Source organism: Diceros bicornis, chromosome 30 (assembly GCF_020826845.1).
Source record: "Diceros bicornis minor isolate mBicDic1 chromosome 30, mDicBic1.mat.cur, whole genome shotgun sequence".
Lineage (NCBI taxonomy): Eukaryota > Metazoa > Chordata > Mammalia > Perissodactyla > Rhinocerotidae > Diceros > Diceros bicornis.
The window spans coordinates 3,848,544-3,866,703 of record NC_080769.1 but is presented as its reverse complement, the minus strand read 5'-3'; the positions used below and the strand labels follow the sequence as shown (position 1 = coordinate 3,866,703).

Sequence of the window (18,160 nt, the reverse complement as noted above, 5' to 3'; positions counted from 1 at the left end):
GGTCTGAAGGCGCCAAGGCAAGGGCTGGCCCACTTCCTCCTTAAAGGAGTAGACAGTCAATTTGGGGGGTCTCTGGGCCATACTCTCTCTGCTGCAACCATTGAGCTCTGGCCACAGACAACAGGTAAATGCGTGGGCGTGGCTGTATGCCAACAAAGTTTTATCTATGGACACTAGAATTTGAACTTCAAGTTATCTTCACAAGTCATAAAATGTTATTGTTTTGATTTCTTTCCCCCAACCATTTAAAAATGGGAAAATCACTCCTAGCTCGCCAGCCGTTCAACCCAGGGGGCTGGTTTGATTTGGCCGGCAGCCGGGGCCCGCCCGCCCTCGCTCCACGGCTCCAGGGGGCGAGACGCCCCCGGGGGCGCCGGCAGGGAGGCGGGCCTGGGATTGGGCCGGGCAGGGTGGGCAGGGCCGAGCGTGGGGCTTCCTGACGTGCGCGTGGTTGCGGAGGGCAGTCCGGGATTGGTCCACTCCGAGAGCGCGCGGCGTGTGCGGCATTCAGCCAATCAGCGCGGCGCTGCCGCCTCGCCCCGCCTCGCGCAGGCGCCCTCGTCGCGCGAGAAACGCGCCACGCCCCCTCGCGCGCCCAGCGCTCACTTCCGGGCACAGGCGCGGCGTGACGTCAGGAGAAGGGCAGGTAAGTGCGGGCGGGCGGAGGGGCGGGCCGGGCGCGGCCGGGGGTCTGGCCGCCGCCTCCGCGACCTCCGAGCCGCCCGGCGGGGCCGAGCGAGCCGGGGGCCGCGGGGCTCTGCGGACGCGGGCCGGGTGTGCGGAGCCGGCGCAGGTCCCAGCCCGACCCCAGACGCAGCCTGGCCCCCACTCTGCCTCAAGGGCCCTGGGGTTTTCCTCGCCTGGGAAACGGGCCCGTCAGCCCCTACCCGGCTGGGTCGTGGCGAAGGTTTCGTAAAATGACGCCTGTAAAACAGTGGACGTGAGAAGTCATCAGAATCCCAGCGTTTAAGTCGGGCTCTGTTTTAAGCACTTCATTTAACTCGCCGAGTCCTGACAGCGTCCTTATCGGGTGGATACCTTACAAACCCCATTTGACAGACGAGGAAACTGAGGCTCAGGGATAGTAGGCAATTTGCCCGAAGTCAAGCCGCTCCGCAGCAGCAGAGTGGGTGTCCAAGCCCAAGCACACGCCCTGAGCGGGGGGTTTATAATTACTCTGGACTCCGAGGACCAGGGGTTTCCGTACGGCCACCCTACAGCCCCTCTGTGCCGTTCACTGCGGTGGTAAAACCCCCGTGCGACCCCCAGCTCCTGTAAACGGAGCACTTACTCTGCAGGCGTTTCCCAGCGCGTTACTTCATTCACGGCACCCCCAGAAAGTCAGCCCCGTCGCCCCCATCCGCTCCTTACAGGTGAGGACATAGACGCTCAGGGAAGCTCAGGCCCCGGCTGGCCCCGGCCACCCAGCTGGGGAGGGTTCCGCCCCAGGGAACTGGGCCCCCGCAGCCTGGGTGCGCACTTGGCCATTTTGTGAGCAAGAGCATTTTGGGGTTGGAAGCAGCCTTAGGAAGATCTGGTCCAGGGGCAGACAGGTGGAGGACCGGGAGGGAGAGAGCTTCCGGTGATGGCGGAAGTTTGCCTCCAAGGCCTTGCACCCTGGCTCTGCCTCCCCGTGAGATTCTGACCCTGGGCAAGTTCCTTAAGCCCCCACGTCCTGGTTCTGGAGGTAATAGTCACATGATGCAGAGTAAGGGAGGCAGTGAGGTAGACTCAGCGCGGCGCCTGGCACGCGGGAACCCTTCCCGAGCGCTCGGCTAAGGGGGCAGAAACAGAGACCAGGTGTCTTGAGCACAGGGCGCGGGCACACTACACCCACAGGCCAAGGCTAGCCCGCTGCCTGACTTTGTACAGCGTGCCAGCTACGAATGGTCTTCATTTCTTAAATGATTGGGAAAAAATCAAAAGGACAATATTTTGTGACAGGTAACAATCATGTGAAACGCAAATTTCAGCGACCCTAAATAAAGTTTTATTGGAGTGCAGCCACACCCGTTCGTTACATAGTGTCTGTCGCTGCTTTCTAGCTGTGGTGGCAGAGCTGAGTTTTGGGCACAGAGGCGGTCTGGCCCGCACAGCCAGAAATGTTTACTCTCTGGCCCTTGACAGAGAATATTTGCCAATCCTGATTCTAGAATATGCTTCCGTCCCTCATAGTGTCCCTCTTTAGAGTAAAGTAGAACTTTCTCTTATTTGACCTAAAAGTCTCTCCCCCAAACATGCAGGGGGAGGGGGTCTCCCCACCCCCAGTTTTAGGAGCCCCTGCATTCAATAGCTGTGTCACCCGCACTGATTCTTATGGAACCTCAACCAGTTACCTGGGTGGTTCCCGCAGTCAGCATTCACCAGGGGCCAGGCACTGTCCAAGGGGCTGGAGATACAGCTCGATGTGACCTGGCGGAGGAGACAGACTGTAGACAAGTAAACAGACGCAGGGTGATGTGTTAGAACCCCAGGGAAGAAGTGACTTTAGATCAGGTGGTCAGACAAGGCCTCTGACAAAGGTGTCTGAACTGAGACCTGTGACAAAGAACCGACGGCTGGTGGAAGGACACTCGGGCCAGTCGGCCTGCACCTGCTGAGCCTTTGAAGGCAGCCAGGGTGCCAGGGTGGCTGGAACAGAGTGAGCGAGAGGGAGAGGGGTAAGAGGGGCTTAGAGAGGCAGGCGGGGACCCCACAGGCCACGGGGAGGGGTTTGACTTGATTCTCCAAGCGATGGGAGTCACTGGAGGGCTTTAAGCAGGAGAGTGATAGTTCACATTTATATTCTAAGAGATCCTCTGGCCCTGTGGGGAGAACAGACCGTGGGAGTCACGGGCAGAGCCTGGAGGCCGGGCAGGAGGCGACGGCACTGGTCCAGGCGAGTGGGGCTGGGGCCATGGAGGGTCGAGAAGTGTCAGCTGTGACTGTGTGCTGGATGGAGAGGGCACAGGACACTCTTTCTAAACGGCAGACGCCGCTCCTCAGATGCCAGCTGCTCCTGGGGAGAGGATCAGCTGAGCCACCACCGCCACACACAGGCACGCAGCCCATGGCTTCTTCACAGGGGGGCCGTGGACCCCCCGCCAGGCTCCCCAGGAGGACAGGACTGGGCAGTGGGTCGACGCCACGCCATCGGTGTGTCTTTGCAGATTGGTCGTGCTGAGGGCGAGGACCCATAGGCGGCTCCCAGGATGGTGAGTAGATGGGCTTGTGCTCACTGGGGTTCTCTTCTGGGCTTTGTCGGACCCCCGCAGTGGCCCCTGCCCTCCCCCCAAAAACCCCTCGTAAGCCCCCTCCCCAGGCTCTAAGGTGCTCTCTGCAAACTCTGGGTCGTGGTGTTGGGCACAGTGGTTCTCACACTGCTGGGCACTAAAGTCACCTAGGGAGCTTTCTTCTTTTTTTTGACTTTTTTTTTTAAATGAGGTAAAATTCACATAACATAAAATTAACCATTTTAAAGTGTACAATTCAGTGGCATTTAGTACATTCACAATATTGTGCACTGACCACCTCTATCTAGTTCCAGAACATTGCCATCACCCCAAAAGGAGACCCCATCCCCATGAGCAGTCCCTCCCATTCCCCTCCCTCAGCCCCTGCCTACCACCAAGCTGCATCTGTCTCTATGGATTTGCCTGTTCTGGACATTTCATATCAACGGAATACACCACGTGGCCTTTTGTGTCTGGCTTCTTTCACTTAACAGAATGTTTTTGAGGTTCATCCATGTTGTAGCACGAATCAGACCTTCATTCCTTTTTATGGCTGAGTAATAGTCCTCTGTGTGGATGGCCCACACTTATTGGTCTGTTCATCCATTGATGGACATGTGGGTTGTTTCCACCTTTTGGCGATTGTGACTAGTGCTGCTATGAGGCGTGTACAAGGATTTATTTACACACGTTTTCTTGCTTTTTCGAAGCCCAGCGTCCAGGTGCCATGGCCCCAGAGCAGGCCATGTGTCAGGAGAACCAGCGGAGGTTGGTCCCAGGCATCAGGATTTAGAAACTCCTCAGGGGCTTCTAACATGTAGCCAAGTTTGAGACCCACTGGTGGTTCTGCCAGCATTTAAAGAGACAGAGTCTTGGGGCTGGCCTGGTGGTGTAATGGTGAAGTTTGCACACTCCACTTCGGCGGCCTGGGGTTCGTGGGTTTGCATCCCAGGCATGGACCTACACACCACTCATCAAGCCATGCTGTGGCAGCGCCCCACATATAAAATAGAGGAAGATGGGCACAAATGTTAGCTCAGGGTCAATCTTCCTCAGCAAAAAAAAGAGAGAGACAGACTCACAGCTGGATAAGGATTCTGTCCTGAAAGCTGTGCTTCAGGTGTGTTATGTGTGTATTTGCACGGTTGCGTGTTAAATGTGTCTAACTGTAGGTCAGAGTCCCAAAAATTGTGAAAGCCATTGTGTGGGAGTCTGATCCTGGTGCAGTCTTCCACAGCGCCGACCATGGGTTTTCTCCTAAGTCGCCAGTCCCCAGTCAGACACAGAGCCCAGGGCCCTGCTCTCTGCTGTCCTTCGTCTCCCTCATCAGGTCCCACCCCCCGAGGCTGCACGAGCAGGTCTCTGGCGGGACCCCCTCTGAGTCATGTCTCTTCTGCCTTCCAGGGTGAGAGGAAAGGTGTCAACAAGTACTACCCTCCGGATTTCAACCCTGAGAAGGTGAGACCAGGCCCCCTTCCCCATGGGTGCGACCCCCTCGGGCAGGGCCCCACCACGCATTGTCCCGTCCCAGAAGCCGCGCCCACAGACTCGTGGGCAGCCCCCGAGGTCCCGCCTTGCAGCTGTCACAGGAGTCGGACGGGTCTTCAGTCCGGGTGGTGAATGTGGCTCTGTCAGTGACCTTTCACTCTGAGCCCATTGGCGTGTCTCCGAGGAGCTCAGGACGAGGTCTGGCCCTCGGGCTCTGGGTCAGATCTTCCTGCTCTCCCAGCTCCAGCTCCTCTGGCCTCCTCGTTCCTTCTGCTGTTCCCTCTGCCTGGAATCTCTTCCTCCTTTTAACCACAAGGCTCCTTCCCTTCTGTTAGGTCTCTCCTCACAGAGGGCCTCCCTGACCACCGTCTCGTTCTCTATTGCGTCACCCAGTGCTTTATTTCTCTTGGTAGCCCTTATAACTCCCTGACTATTGTCCACTTATTTGTGTATTGTCCGTCTCCCTCTGGAACGAACGCCCACCAGGGCAGGGCCGTTCACCTGTCTCGTTCACGGCTGGTCCCCACACTCAGGTGCTCAGTCAGAGCCTGAGTAAATCCACACATCCCGGCTGCGTGGCCCCGGGCATGTGACCCGGCCTCTCTACGCCGCAGTTTCCCCATATGTCCAGGGAGGGAGATAAAACGACCTACCTCACAGAAGGTGACGGATCAAGATGGGGTGAGGCCCACAGAGCACCAAGTAAGCATTAGCTGGTGTCGTCACCTCACCCAAGGTGATTACCATCCTTGTCCCCAGGGACGGGTAGGGGAAACCGAGGTTCAGGCAGGCCACAGGTCAGCACACCACCCGGGGTCCTGCAGCTCTGTCACCTCTAAGTGGGGAAGGAAAGATGAAACTCACATGTTCCTGATTCCAAGCCCACGGCTTCACCCAGGCCTCAGTGCCCGGTCCACTGCTAACCCCCCAGCAGGACACGGGGAGGCCTCTCTCGGCCCGTGAGGGCGCGCGAGCTCACCCGCTCAGCCGTGCTTATCTGCTGCCTCGTCCTTTCCACACAGCATGGCTCGCTCAACCGCTACCACAACAGCCACCCGCTGCGGGAGCGGGCTCGGAAGCTGTCCCAGGGCATCCTCATCATCAGGTAAGGCGCCGCCACCACCCGGGGACTCTGCCCCTCATGCCACCTGGCATTGATTTCTGGGAGAATTCAGCACCCCGATTTGCCCAGCGCTGTAGGGGCTTGATTCCGTAAAGCAGAAGGTCACTGTATCAGTCAGCTGTTGCCGCATAACAAAACAGTAAGCGTGTGTTACTGCTCACAAGTCTGCGGCTCAGCTGGATGCTGCTCCCAGCCTCGGCCAGGCTCTCTCACGTGTGTCGGGGTCGGCTGGCTGGGGACTAGCCGGTCCAGCACAGCCCTGGCCGATATGACTGGGCTCTGCTCCACGTCTCTCATCCTCCATCGACTAGCCTGGGCTTGTTCACATAGCAGCGTCAGGTCCCAAAAGAGAGCGAGCAGAGCCATGCAAGGCGTCTTGAGGCCGAGACAGGGAACTGGCACCACGTCACTTCTGCTCCAGTGAGGGCTCAGAAGAGTCACGATGCGGGGTGGGGCAGCACAGGCCACCTCTCCACGGGAGGTGCTGCAGAGTCACAGTGCAAAGGGCACAGCCATGGGCAGGATAGACAGTTGCAGCCACTGGTGACTGCCGAGCCAGGACAACGGCCCTTCCCTCGGGGTTCTCCTCTCGTTTCTGGCCCGCGCTCTGTGCACCGTCCACAGCAGGAAGCAGAAGCCAGCTGTGCGAGCAGGAAGCAGAAGCCAGCTGTGCGAGCCCTTCGCTGCTTCCTCCTCTGCTCTGTGGACTCTGCCCGCAGCCTCCCGGGACCCTGCTGGGCTTGAGCAGAGGATCGAGTGACAGAATCATCAGAGGCGGGAAGGTCTATGGAAAAGAGTCAAAATGCGGGTCCCAGCGGTGTTCGTGGAGGCACGAGGCTGAAACACACCTCAGTTCTCCCCCGCCCTGTCTGCACGCCCCAGAGCACACCCAGCTCGCCCACCTCAGGCCCATCCGCTCTGGGTGCTGAGCCCCCGCCTCGTCTGTGCAGTGTCTTTAATTCGCCTCATTACTCATTACTTAATGGTTCTCTTTTAAAAGAGAAGCCCTGTCACCACTGTTCAGGGAAATCCAGGATTGCATGTCGCACGTAGAGCTGTGAAAAAGAAACCAGTAACAGTACAGTCACACACCTGTGCCCCCGCGCCCGCTTCCTCCCCCTCTGCTCAAAGGCCTGGTCAGCCGACATGGCGAGGCTGGAAGGCCTGGCAGCACCCAGTAGAGCCTCCCCGGGCCTGGGTCAGCCAGCCGAGAGCAGCACGACGGGACGGGCCTCCGTTCTTCACCCTCCCCAGCGCGTGCTCTTCACACTGTGGCTGCGGCCACTCTCGGGTGTGGAGACCGGGGAGCCCCGTGCGCGGATGCAGACGAGCTGTTTTCTGTCGTGTAGATTCGAGATGCCCTATAACATCTGGTGCGACGGCTGCAAGAACCACATCGGCATGGGTGAGCTCCCCGCCGGCCCCGCCCCCAGCCCCTTAGCTGCCGGGGCTCCCGAAGGGGTCAGGGAGAGACGGCCCCGAGTGACTGGCGGGCTGTGGACGCCTCACTGCAGAGCGGTTAGGAGGCTGGGCTCTGGGTTCAAATCCCGTCTCTGCCACTTCCTAGCTGGGCGACCCTCTGAGCCTGTGTGTACCTCAGTTTCCCTGTCTGTAAAATTCAGATGGTTGAGTACCCACCTGTGTGGCATATACGTGCTTATCGCACGGCACATATGAGGGCTCGTGAACTCGAGATGCTGCCCCACAGACGGACAGACAGACAGACGTGGGTCCACCGCCCCCCTCGGCGGCTGTGAGACCACCCTACCGGCTTCCGTTCCCTCCTCCGTGGTCCAGGGCGGCTCAGCTCCTGGCACAGCACCTGGCCTGCACACAGGAGCTGGCGGCCCCCAGCAGGAGGGTCCCGCCCGCCTCACGGGAGTGGGCCACCCCACTGCCGAGGAGGACGAGCGAGCCCCCGGCATGTCCCCTGATCAGACCGAGCCAGGGCCGTCCGCCCCAATGGCCACCGGGCACCCAGGGGACAGACGGCGGGGTCCGCCTGACACCCCACATGGGGCCCTCGGGGCCGTGAACAGAAACAGCCACCAGCCAGACCACACCTCCCGCCAGCCCAAGCTCTGTTCTTCTAGTTTAAAGGTTTTTCACCCAATAAGCAAGGTCACACAGAGTCAAGAACATATATTATCTAACCAGCAAAAAAACAAAAACCCGGGCATTCTCTAGACTGATAAGGAAAGCTGACCCTTCTTGAAGGCTTGCTGGGTGCCCGGCCCAGTCCCTGTCGTGTGTAGTGTTAGCTCCTGCCATTCTCACACAGCCTGTGTGGAGGCACATCCCTGTTTAATAGATGGGGAAACTGAGGCCAGAGGGGGAGGCCTAGGGTCACGCAGCGGTCAGTGGGGAGCCAGGATTTTGACCCAGGCCCCCCAGCTCCAGCCCTCCCTCCCCGGGGGCTGGAGCACCTGCCACACAGCCTGGACGTGGCCCTTCCCCGCCTTGAATCTCCGTGCCCTCCCGAGGTGCCTCCCCCGAGGGGGCAGAATACCACCCCATCTGCCCCACCCAGGGGGTGGCCTGAGCCCCGGCCCCACTCGCCCTCTTCTCCCAGGTGTTCGTTACAACGCGGAAAAGAAGAAGGTTGGCAACTACTACACGACCCCCATCTACAGGTAGGGGCAGCCTGGTGGGCGTCACAGAGGGACACATGGGGTGGCTGCAGGGTGAGGGGCTACAGAGGAGCCTAAGGGGAAGGGCAGCTCACGCCCTCTTCACGATGGCCCTTACCTGCCGGCCTCTCCTGGAAACTGTCTTGGTCTGTCAGTCAGGGTGTGTCCTTCTGCCTAGAACCCTCCACGGCTCCCACCTTCCTCAGAGCAACAGTCTAAGTCCTCCCCGTGGCCTCTGCCTGCCCTCACCTCCTCCCACTCTCCCCTCACGCACTCTGTGGCAGCCACGTGGCGTCTTCGCTGCCCCCACACACCCCCGGGGTTCCCACCTCTGTGTGCTCCACCTGGAACGCTCTCTGTGCCCAGACACCCGCAAGGCTCCCCCCTCCCCTCGGGTTTCTGCTCAGACACGCGACCCTGTCTCGGAGAGGCCTTTTCTAGCGGCGCTTGCCGCCCGACCCTGTGGCTGCTTGTGCCTTTGCCAGCAGCGCGGCCCCCACAGGCAGGTCAGCCCCTCCGAGAGCAGGTTGGCTTACTTCACTGCTTGTCCCCGGCGACTGGTGCAGAGCCTGCCGCAGAGCAGCCCGCCCCGCCTGGGGTTTGCTGACTGAGTGCAGGAACGAATGCATGAACGAAGGAACGGACTCCAGACAGAGGTCAGCTCAGGGTGACGAGACTGTGGCTGTCCTCCTGCGGCGGTCCCCGGATGCGGGGTGCTCAGCGGACACTCGTTGACTGATGCACGCACAGAAGGGAGCAGGCAGGGTCCCCGGGGTGGCCTGGGCGCGGCCGCGGTGCCGCCTCCCACCCGCCGCCCTCTGCCTGCCAGGTTCCGGATGAAATGCCACCTGTGCGTCAACTACATCGAGATGCAGACGGACCCCGCCAGCTGCGACTACGTGATCGTGAGCGGCGCCCGGCGCAAGGAGGAGCGCTGGGACATGGCGGACAACGAGCAGGTGCTGGCGACAGGTGAGTGCCCCCCGGCCCCGGCCGGCCCCGGCCCCGGCCCCACGGCCCGAGGCCCAGCAGCGCTCTCGCCCTCGCAGAGCACGAGAAGAAACAGAAGCTGGAGACGGACGCCATGTTCCGGCTGGAGCACGGCGAGGCTGACCGCGGCGCGCTCAGGAAGGCCCTGCCCACGCTGAGCCACATCCAGGAGGCCCAGAGCGCCTGGAAGGACGACTTCGCCCTCAACAGCACGCTGCGCAGGAGGTTCCGGGTGAGCGCGGCTCCGCGGGCGGGCACCTCCCCCCACACCCCCACTCCGGAGCGGATGACGCCTGGCGGGTGAAGACCCAGGCCCCGCCCTCACCCCACCTTGGCCTAGCTCTAGGCCGGCCGTTTCTCCCTCGAGCCTGCTCCCCATCGGCCACGTGGGGACCACGTCCCTAGCTCACGGCGCCCGTGGGGGGCCGTAGCCCAGCAGCTGTGATGAGGCACTGGCCCCTTCCCCAGGGGAGAGCGCCGTCACTTCCAGCAGATTCTCAGATAGCAAGCCGCGCGTGGGCCACGGGTGAGGCCTGAGCGGGCCGTGGGGGGCAGGCGGAGGCCCAGCCAGGCACGACCCCCTGGTCGGCTCCTACCACGCACTCGTGTGCCCGCCCACTGTCCCCAAACCAAATAGGTCATCAGCCCCTGCGCTCATAATTTCCAGAATCGTGCCTGCAGTGCCTACTGTGAGAAAAAAGGGAAAGTCATTTATAATACAATCGTGTGTATTTCAACATGGAATATTTCCACACGGAGTCACCAAGGCACAGGTGCAGGCGCCCCCGGGGGCGTGTCTTGCTGGAGGACCCCGGGCACCGATGTCACTGACCCCGATGGCTGCTGCGGTGATGCCAGAAATACTTGGTGGGGCTGAGTCCCAGGAGCCGGGCCGGGTCAGATGACTACGATAGCAAGGGGTTTTCACCCTTGAGGGCAGCCGGCAGGGCCCCCGCAAGTCGTGCGGGCCGTGCGAGCTGCTCCCTCGTCCCTCGCTCTGGGGCCCAGGCAGGAGCGTCCCGGCGACCCCACGGGCCACCAGCTCCTCTCCACCGCGCCCATCCCTTCTTTTCTCCTTTCCTGATCGTCTCTGATCATCCCGCGGTCGTTATTGTTAGGACTGGAATTGCTGGGTTTGTTACTTGTTGTTACTGAAAGTGCCTCCCTCCAGCCAGGACTGTGCCCTGAGCTGTGTGTCCCCTCCCTGCTGGTGTCACCGCATGGGGGCGTCTAAGCACCCTCAAACGTAACATCCCAACGAGCCCCCCTGAGCCCCTGACCTGCCCCGCCCACGTCCTCCCCTTCTCAGTAACAGAGGCATCCCCGTTCTTCTGGAGACTCAGGCCCTGGAGCATGGAGTCGGCCTTAACTCCCCCTTCCCTGTCTCCTGTTAGCAGATTCATCAGGTTCTGCCTTGCAGTGAGATCCAGTATGTGGCCACTTCCCCAGCCCCCATCACCTCCGCCTAGACGAGCACAGTCCCTCTCCCTGGTCTGCAGGCTCCAGCCCTCGCCCCCCACAGTCTGTTCCCCCACAGCTACCACAGGGCGCCTGCGAGCACCTAGTCAGAGCACGTCCCTCTGCTCAGAACCCTCCATGGCTCCCACTTACTTAAAGTAGAAGCCAGAGTCCTCCCCGCATCCCACCAGACGCCCCCACCCCCCGCTCCCCGCGCTCATTCTGCTGCAGCCACACAGGCCGTCTCCCTGTTCCTCAGCCCCTCCAAGCATGCTTCTGCCTCTGGGCCTTTGCACAGGCTGTTCCCGCCACCTTGGAACCCTTTTCCTTCAGATACCCACATGGCTTCCTCACTCACGTCTTTTCTCAAATGTAACCTTCTTGGGGAGACAGTCCCTGGCCCTCTCCTCCACCCTGCACCCCATTTAAAGTTGAACCCCCAGCCCACCCCCCACACCTTCTCCACATTCCTTTTCTCTTCACCACTTTGTCTCTCTCGCCCACTCGGAGGTCAGCTCCAGAGAGCAAGGGTTTGGTCTACTCTCTGCTGTGCCCCGTGTCCAGAACAGGGCCTGACAGCAGAGGGGCGTTCTGTAAATGTTTCTGGGACGAGTGAGGGCGGGACCGAACAGTACACACGCTAACGCGACTGCGCCCCCCGCTTGTTGAGCGGGCCTGTGCGCGGCCCCGGTGTGAGGCCTCTTCTCGCATGAGCTGCAGGGGAGGAACCTGAGGCCGGGAGCGGCAGCGGTGCCCCCGGGTCAGCTCAGCCGCCCTCCCGCAGGAGAAGAAGAGAGCTGAGCAGGAGGCGGCGGAGAGGGACCAGGCGCTGCAGACCAAGGCCAGCCTGGCCATCCCGCTGCTGCCCGAGGCCGACGCGGACCGCAGGCTGGCCGCGCTGCTGGCGCTCCACACCCTGGACTGTGCGTGGGGGCGTGGGCGGGGGCTGGGGGGGGCGCGCAGAGGGCGGCTCTGGACCTCCTCTCCCCTCCCCGCAGCCTGCGAGGACAAGCAGAGGCTGAAGCGCACGGAGATCAGCAGCCGCTCCTGGTTCCCCGCGGCCCCGGCGCCCGGCGCCGGCAGCGGCAGCGGCAGCAGGGCCGGCAGCGTCCTGAAGAAGCTGGCCCAGACCCGCAGGCCCGCGCCCGCCGGCTCCCCTGTCACCCCGGGGGCCCTGGGCATCGTGCGGCGGCGCTCCCGGGAGGCCTCAGAGGGCCCCCCGCGCGAGGGCCAGGCCCCCCGATCTGGGGAGCCACGGCTGCCCGAGGGGACCGCCCAGGACAGGCCCGCATCCCCCCGAGACTGCTCTCAGGAGACAGCCGAGACTCCCAAGACCAGCGGGCCTCAGGGGCGCGATGGGAGCTGGCAGGACAGGCCCCCGGCCCCGCCAGGCTCCCGCCAGGAGGCGGCCAACCCCCGGGACATGCTGCAGCCCTGCAGCCTCGGCTCCTCCCTGGTGGCCGACTACTCCGACTCGGACAGTGAGTGAGCGAGCCGGGGACTGGAGCCCCGCCTGCCGGAGGCCGGGCACCCAGGAGGCCCCTTCCCCGGGGGCAGCCCCTCCCGACCTCGCCTTCCCACAGCCGTGGAGTTATTTATTTGGACCTGGAGAGGGCGTTTGTGCCTGGTGGGACCCCCAACATTAAAGCTCTATGTCTTTGCCCCCTGCCTCGGGTTACTAGATGGGCCCAGGGGCTCCCCATCCCCAGCCGCTGACCAAGCCTGGCAGGATTCTCATCAGCAAATGCCAATGCTGTGACCACAGCCGTGGTCCCCACCCAGCTTGACAAGGGTTTGAAGGTAGTCGCTCTGGTCAGCCTGCAATCAGGGCAGACTTCCTGAAGGAGGTGGCACAGGCTGAGTGTAAAGGGTGGAAAGGGGAGCAGGGGGGCACACGGCATGCCCAGGATCCGTGCCAGATGCAGCTGGGGGTAGAGCACACGGATGTGGCTGTTCATTATCCCCGGACGCCCTGGACGGGCCATGAAAAAGTTCCCAGCACGTTGCTGCTTTTGAAGGAAACGTAAACTGAGCAGAAAACGGCCCAGAAGCAGCCACGCATCCACCGGGAGGCTCAGAGCCCCCACCTCTCCCTAAAGCTTGGAGAAGGAGGGCCATTTCGCGAAGATGGTGGGGCCTTGCGCGTGACAGACGCTGTCGCACCACTGGGGTACAGCGGGGAACCAGCCGGGCACGCGGCCCTCTGGGGGCGGGTTCCGGCCGAATTCCTAGTTCGCGTGTCTCCCGGAGGTGGTGGCCTGGCCGCTGCCCCGGACCCCGGCCTTTGTTCGCCGTTCGTTCTTGGAAACCCCAGTTGGAGCCGCTGGTAGCACTCGCTCTGGCTGGGAAGTCAGGCACCTAAGGGTGCCCACCTGGGGGTTGAGGGTCACCCTGGGCCCCCCGAACTCTGGTCGCAACGCTCAGCACCCGGCGGGACAGCCTGCAGGCCTGTGGTCCGGCGCGGCGGCGGGGGGTGGGGAGGGGCGGCGCCTCCTTCCGGGGCGGCCGGGCGGGGCGGGCGGGGCGCGCGGCGGCATGGCGCTGGAGGCGGTGCGCTACTCGCGGGGCTCGCTGCAGATCCTCGACCAGCTGCTGCTGCCGCAGCGCAGCCGCTACGAGGCGGTGGGCTCGGTGCGCCAGGCCTGGGAGGCCATCCGCGCCATGAAGGTGGGCGCGCGGCGGGCCGGGGCGGGGGGCGGGGGCCGGGGGCGCGCCGCCCTGACCGCGCTGCCCCGCAGGTGCGCGGCGCGCCCGCCATCGCGCTCGTGGGCTGCCTCAGCCTCGCCGTGGAGCTGCAGGCCGGCGCGGGGGGCCCGGGGCTCGCCGCGCTCGTGGCCTTCGTGCGCGACGCGCTGAGCTTCCTGGTCACCGCCCGGCCCACCGCCGTCAACATGGCCCGCGCCGCGCGCGACCTGGCCGACGCCGCCGCCCGCGAGGCCGAGCGGGAGGGCGCCACGGAGGAGGCGGTCCGCGAGAGGTAGGGGCCTGTGCCGGGCGCTGCTCTGAGCGGAGGCTCTTGACTGACTTTTTGTGCACAGCGACCCGTTTTCCAGATGGGGAAATCGAGGCACGGCGCGCTGGGTCCAAGGCCACACAGGCAGAGCTGGGAGTTCGCCGCTGGTGGCCTGGCCTCGAGGTCTTCAAACTCAGTCCCTTGACGGTGCCTCCGCTGAACACGCTCAGCCCCTGCCTGCCTTGGAGGTCCTTTTCAGGGCCACCTCCTCCTCTTGGGTTTTGCTGTTGAGGAACTTTGCTTACCGTCCAGTTCCTTCCCTGCCGCCTTCTTTTCCCACTCTACTCCCTCTCTCCAGCTACACCGTTACTCTCCATGCTCCTTGACTCCACCAGCCCGGTTGCTGTCTCAGGGCCTTTGCACATGCCATTTCTGCAGGCCAGGTGTCCACAGAGCTAACGCCTCTCGTTCCGGTTTCAGGTTTCTGCCTTCCCCACCCCGCATATAATACAGCGCCTCCCCTGCTCTCTGTCACCTCTTCTCTCACTTTATTATCTGCACACTGCCTGCCTCCCCCACCCCAGTGTCAGCTCCGGAGGGGCCGAGAGTTTTATCTTATGTCCCCCAGCGCCTGGCACACAGGAGGTGCTTGGTAAACGTGTGTGGCATAAGTGAACAGAGTGACAGGTGGCAGTGGCATAGGGGTGCAGGCCCCACAGCCACAAGAGGCTCCAAGCAGGAAGGTGGGAGGGAGGAGGGGCTGGTATGGGCCCCGAGTCCTGGCGGCTGGGGCTGAAAGCCCCTCGTCACCCCCAGAGTGATCCGCTGTGCCGAGGACATGCTGGAGAAGGACCTCAGGGACAATCGGAGCATCGGGGACCTGGGAGCCCGCCACCTCCTGGAGCGGGCAGCCCCCGGGGGCGGGAAGGTGACCGTGCTGACCCACTGTAACACCGGGGCACTGGCCACCGCAGGCTATGGCACAGCCCTAGGTGAGTGGGCATCCACAGGGGCAGGGGAGGGTCTTTTTTAGGTGCAAGAGAAAGAAACCAAAACCACTTTGCCCACCAAAAAAAGTGTGAATTTATTAGTTGTTGTACAGAAATACTTAGGGGGTTGGCTTCAGGTATGGCTAGATCCAGGGGCTCAAATAGTAGTAACAGGACCCATCTGTCCCTGTCCCTGAGTCTGCCCTCCTCTTCACGCCCATGGGTCAGCAGGGGGCCTGCCAGTGTTCGGATCCTGAGGAAAAGAGCCAAGGGTCTCTGTGCCAACAGTGCCAGAAAAGTCTTGTATCTCTGGGGCTCTGATGGGGTCACCGGCCCATCCAGGGTCAGTCACTCGATGGGCCCAGCCTGAGCCATGTGCCTGGAGACTTGGCAGGATGTGGACTCCAGAGGACTGAGGGGAAGGGCCTGGCCCCCCAAAGAAAGATTAGGGTAGCTGTGACCAGGAGAGGGGGCACTGGGTCCTGGGAGCTAAGGCAGCAGATTCCACTTGGCTCTCAATTCTCCCAGAGACTTCCCTGCCTGTCTGGGTGCCACCCTCGTGCCTGGGACTGAGGCCTTGACGGCAAGACATTCCCTCGTTCACCCACAAACATTTATTACTCACCTGCAGTGTGCCCCATCATTCGTGCATGCATGCATTCCCTCATCCACTCAGACACTTATTAAGCACCGACTGTGTGCAAGGCACAGTTCTAGGTGCTGGGGACCCAGGAGTGACAAAATCTCTGCCATCAGGAGGAGGAGCAGACACGAACACTCACAAGACATGTGACCATGTCCTATGTGTTGGCAGGTGATAAGGGCAGAGGAGAAAGCAGGGAAAGAGGTCGGAGGGGTGGGTTGCCGTGTGAGATGGCGGGATCAGGGCAGGCCTCACAGAGGAGGCGTCCTCTAACATGTGCACTGGCCGAGGGACTGAGCCGCACCCCCGGCCAGCGGCCATCATGCCCGTCTGTCCCTTTCTGTCTCTCCGTGGCCTTCTGGTGGACGGGCCGCAGGTGTGATCCGCTCGCTGCACAGCCTGGGCCGCCTGGAACACGCCTTCTGCACGGAGACCCGGCCCTACAACCAGGGCGCCCGGCTCACGGCCTTCGAGCTGGTCTACGAGCAGATCCCTGGCACACTCATCGCCGACAGCGTGGCGGCCGCCGCCATGGCGCACCGGGGCGTGTCAGGTCAGCGCGCGGCGGGGGTGGGGGGCTCCCGGCGGCCAGGCCGGGTGCTGACCCCGCGTCTCGCTCCGCAGCCGTCGTCGTGGGAGCCGACCGCGTGGTTGCCAACGGCGACACGGCCAACAAGGTGGGCACCTACCAGCTGGCCATCGCCGCCAAGCACCACGGCATCCCCTTCTACGTGGCCGCCCCCAGCTCCTCGTGTGACCTCCGCCTGGAGACGGGCCGGGAGATTGTCATCGAGGAGCGCCCGGGCCGGGAGCTGACCGACGTCGGCGGGGTCAGGATCGCGGCGCCCGGTACGCCGTCTGTCGGGGGGCGCCCTGGCACCCCCCGGGGCGGGCGGCGCTTGGGGTGTGGCAGCGTCTGGGCACAGGCCGCTGCTTCAAGCCTCAGCACGAGGGTCGGAGTGTCAGCTTGTGAGCTGGGAAGCGTCCAGCAGACTGGCTGGCTGTCCTGCGCCCGGCCTGTCTCACCTGCAGACGACACCGCCCGGCGGGGCCTACGCGGAGCGGCAGATACTTCTCAGCGTCCGGCGCCTCCTGGCTGTGTGGCCACCAGCAGGGCACCGAGGTCCCCTCGTCCCTAGGAGCCGCTGTCCCGGCTGTAGGATGAGCTGTTGGGATGACCCACCTCATAGACTGCAGGGCCGTCAGGGCATGAAGCCACACGACGTGGGGCGCAGGGCCTGGCGCTCAGTCAGTGCTCGTGAAATGTTAACAACTTCAATTGACCACCCAAAGGACCAGTTAGAATCCCTGAGCGCTGCAAATGCCCTGGGGCCGCCACCCCCTCGTCCAAGTGTAGAGTCATAGTAGGAACAATATTACACAGCCCAGCAGAGGGAAATCCTAATATGCGGATGTTTTCTGCTGCGATTACTTCCAGCTTTTAAAAAATAGATTAATTCTAAAATATTTTTTTCTCATTTTTTTGGTGCCCCTGCTTTCCTGGAGGCATAATTAGCGCTGGTCAAAATCCAGAAAACCGTGTGAAGCAGGGCTGACAACCCGCCCTGCCCCCGCTAAGAAAACTGGGGACAGCAGGGTACCAAGGATGAGGGACAGGGGCCAGGCCCGAGACCCTGCTCCAGCCAGTGGTCACAGGAGTGCAGACCCCGGGGGATGGGTCTTCCTGATTTTTCTAAGAGAAACTTGACTTTTTTTAATATGAAATCTCCGTCTTGAACGCTGGCTGCTAATTCAGTAGTCTTAAAAAACTGTGAGCAGAGAAAACAGTTACAGGGCACCAGTTTGCAGCCTCTTGTGTAAAAAGTTGTTATTCACTCAGCAAATATTTTTGAGTGCGTGGCAGATGCGAGGTGCCAGAGATACAGGGGGAAACAAGACAAAAGTCCCTGCCCTCACGGAGCTGATAGTCTGGTAGAGGAGACAGACAACCAACGGGAGAAATAACAAAATTACAGTGTATGTTAGAAGGGGTAAGGGCTGAGGAGAAATAGACGAGGCAAAGAAGGGTATGGGAAGTGTCCGTGCAGGGGGTTTAGACAGGATGACCAGAGAAGTCCTCACTGAGAGGGTGACATTTGAGCAAAGACTTGAAGGAAGTGAAACAGCAAGTCACGTGCTTTATCTGAGGCAGAGGGGCAGCCTGTGCAAAGACCCTGAGGTAGGTTCTTGGAGATTCTTAAAGAGATCCTTGGAGCAGGCACAGGTGGGTGGATGTATAGAATAGTTCGAAAACTTGGACAGAGACAGTCCAGGAATGATGGGGGGTCTATACCCCATGCCTTTGTGCACTTTTGGGGTGAGCATCCCCAGGTTCTCAAGGATTCCCCAGCTCCAAGAACTGCCTAGGGGGAGACAGGTGACAACAGGTTGAGAACCTTCACTGAGCCAAATACCTGCCTTCTTGCCTCCCCTCTTTTCCCCCATAGGGATTGGGGTCTGGAATCCTGCCTTCGATGTCACCCCTCATGACCTCATCACCGGTGGCATCATCACAGAGCTGGGCGTCTTTGCCCCCGAGGAGCTCCGGGCAGCCCTGAGTGCCACCGTCTCCTGAGTGGGGAACCCTGGATGGACCCCAGAAGTCACCAACCCGGCTTTCCATACCCTGCCCCCTCCCCCCTATGTTTTTTAATAAACTTACTGAATGGCTTGT

General features: G+C 61.7%; 2 protein-coding genes across 12 annotated transcripts; both read left to right on the top strand.

Annotated features, from left to right (window-relative positions):
• The first annotated feature begins 592 nt into the window (after positions 1–592).
• YJU2B (YJU2 splicing factor homolog B) lies at positions 593–12,563 on the top strand. Of its 9 annotated transcripts, none has more exons than XM_058525547.1 (11): positions 632–646; positions 1,299–1,373; positions 2,792–3,194; positions 4,617–4,670; positions 5,723–5,805; positions 7,173–7,228; positions 8,396–8,456; positions 9,283–9,425; positions 9,503–9,675; positions 11,686–11,824; positions 11,900–12,563. In XM_058525547.1, exons 3-11 carry the CDS (start codon positions 3,192–3,194, stop codon positions 12,388–12,390), a joined length of 1,203 nt encoding a protein of 400 aa, XP_058381530.1. In that variant the 5' UTR covers positions 632–646; positions 1,299–1,373; positions 2,792–3,191; the 3' UTR covers positions 12,391–12,563. The 9 variants fall into 9 exon arrangements, with proteins under 9 accessions (XP_058381533.1, XP_058381538.1, XP_058381535.1 ...); XM_058525546.1 differs by lacking the exon at positions 632–646 and adding an exon at positions 727–1,126; XM_058525553.1 differs by lacking the exon at positions 632–646 and having other exon boundaries at positions 727–1,373; positions 2,792–2,878; positions 3,150–3,194.
• Positions 12,564–13,424: 861 nt separating this feature from the next.
• Positions 13,425–18,160, top strand: MRI1 (methylthioribose-1-phosphate isomerase 1). Of its 3 annotated transcripts, none has more exons than XM_058525558.1 (6): positions 13,425–13,532; positions 13,640–13,878; positions 14,671–14,846; positions 15,863–16,039; positions 16,111–16,335; positions 17,934–18,160. In XM_058525558.1, the coding sequence occupies exons 1-6, from the start codon at positions 13,437–13,439 to the stop codon at positions 18,059–18,061; spliced, it is 1,041 nt and encodes a 346-aa protein (XP_058381541.1). In that variant the 5' UTR covers positions 13,425–13,436; the 3' UTR covers positions 18,062–18,160. The 3 variants fall into 3 exon arrangements, with proteins under 3 accessions (XP_058381541.1, XP_058381543.1, XP_058381540.1); XM_058525560.1 differs by having other exon boundaries at positions 13,425–13,568; positions 16,111–16,163; XM_058525557.1 differs by having other exon boundaries at positions 13,425–13,568.

What these genes read in the sequence shown, in the direction of transcription:
- YJU2B (XM_058525550.1), top strand. An exon ending in CAGGGCATCCTCATCATCAG is followed by an intron (nt 5,806 to 7,172) that starts GTAAGGCGCCGC and finishes TCTGTCGTGTAG; the next exon opens with ATTCGAGATGCCCTATAACA. An exon ending in CGCTGCGCAGGAGGTTCCGG is followed by an intron (nt 9,676 to 11,685) that starts GTGAGCGCGGCT and finishes GCCCTCCCGCAG; the next exon opens with GAGAAGAAGAGAGCTGAGCA.
- MRI1 (XM_058525557.1), top strand. Translation starts at nt 13,437, where the DNA reads ATGGCGCTGGAGGCGGTGCGCTACTCGCGGGGCTCGCTGCAGATCCTC. An exon ending in AGGCTATGGCACAGCCCTAG is followed by an intron (nt 14,847 to 15,862) that starts GTGAGTGGGCAT and finishes GACGGGCCGCAG; the next exon opens with GTGTGATCCGCTCGCTGCAC. An exon ending in GGCGCACCGGGGCGTGTCAG is followed by an intron (nt 16,040 to 16,110) that starts GTCAGCGCGCGG and finishes CTCGCTCCGCAG; the next exon opens with CCGTCGTCGTGGGAGCCGAC.